The sequence below is a fragment of the Charadrius vociferus genome, unplaced genomic scaffold (genome assembly GCF_000708025.1).
Source record: "Charadrius vociferus isolate BGI_N301 unplaced genomic scaffold, ASM70802v2 scaffold32, whole genome shotgun sequence".
Lineage (NCBI taxonomy): Eukaryota > Metazoa > Chordata > Aves > Charadriiformes > Charadriidae > Charadrius > Charadrius vociferus.
In genome coordinates, this window is record NW_009647856.1 from 73,517 (window position 1) to 74,072 (window position 556).

Sequence of the window (556 nt, forward strand, 5' to 3'; positions counted from 1 at the left end):
CCTCAGGCGGCGGCCGGGGAGAGCGGGACCCGTCCCAGCCCTGGCGTCATCACTCGGCTACCGGTTAAAACTGCCTCCTCGCCTTTTCCTGCTCTTTTCTTGACCAGGCTCTGTGGCAGGGCGGTAATTTCTCCTCCCCTCATCCTTAGAGGCTCTTACTGCTGCCACTGCCCGTGGCCCCAGGAGGGAGTTGACCCCTTTGTGAGGAAACCAACACCGGGGCCTCGACCCGTCCCAGCCCTGGCGTCATCACTCGGCTACCGGTTAAAACTGCCTCCTCGCCTTTTCCTGCTCTTTTCTTGACCAGGCTCTGTGGCAGGGCGGTAATTTCTCCTCCCCTCATCCTTAGAGGCTCTTACTGCTGCCACTGCCCGTGGCCCCAGGAGGGAGTTGACCCCTTTGTGAGGAAACCAACACCGGGGCCTCGTCCGAGGCTCAGTGGTGTGGGCCCGGCGATGGGAGCGAGGCCTGGTACCTGATCTGAGATATAGAAAGTTTGTATTCCTCACAAAAGCACTGCTTCCATGTAATTCGTATTTTTGGTGGGATGCGCCCA

At 59.4% G+C, this 556-nt stretch overlaps 1 protein-coding gene across 1 annotated transcript in view; it reads right to left on the reverse strand.

Moving 5' to 3' along the window:
- Positions 1-343, reverse strand: part of PMPCB (peptidase (mitochondrial processing) beta) — a 9,455-nt gene extending 9,112 nt beyond the window's left edge. The window contains 1 exon segment of the mRNA XM_009882995.1: positions 160-343. Coding sequence (XP_009881297.1) covers positions 160-343 — 184 coding nt within the window.
- Between the last annotated feature and the right edge of the window lie 213 nt (positions 344-556).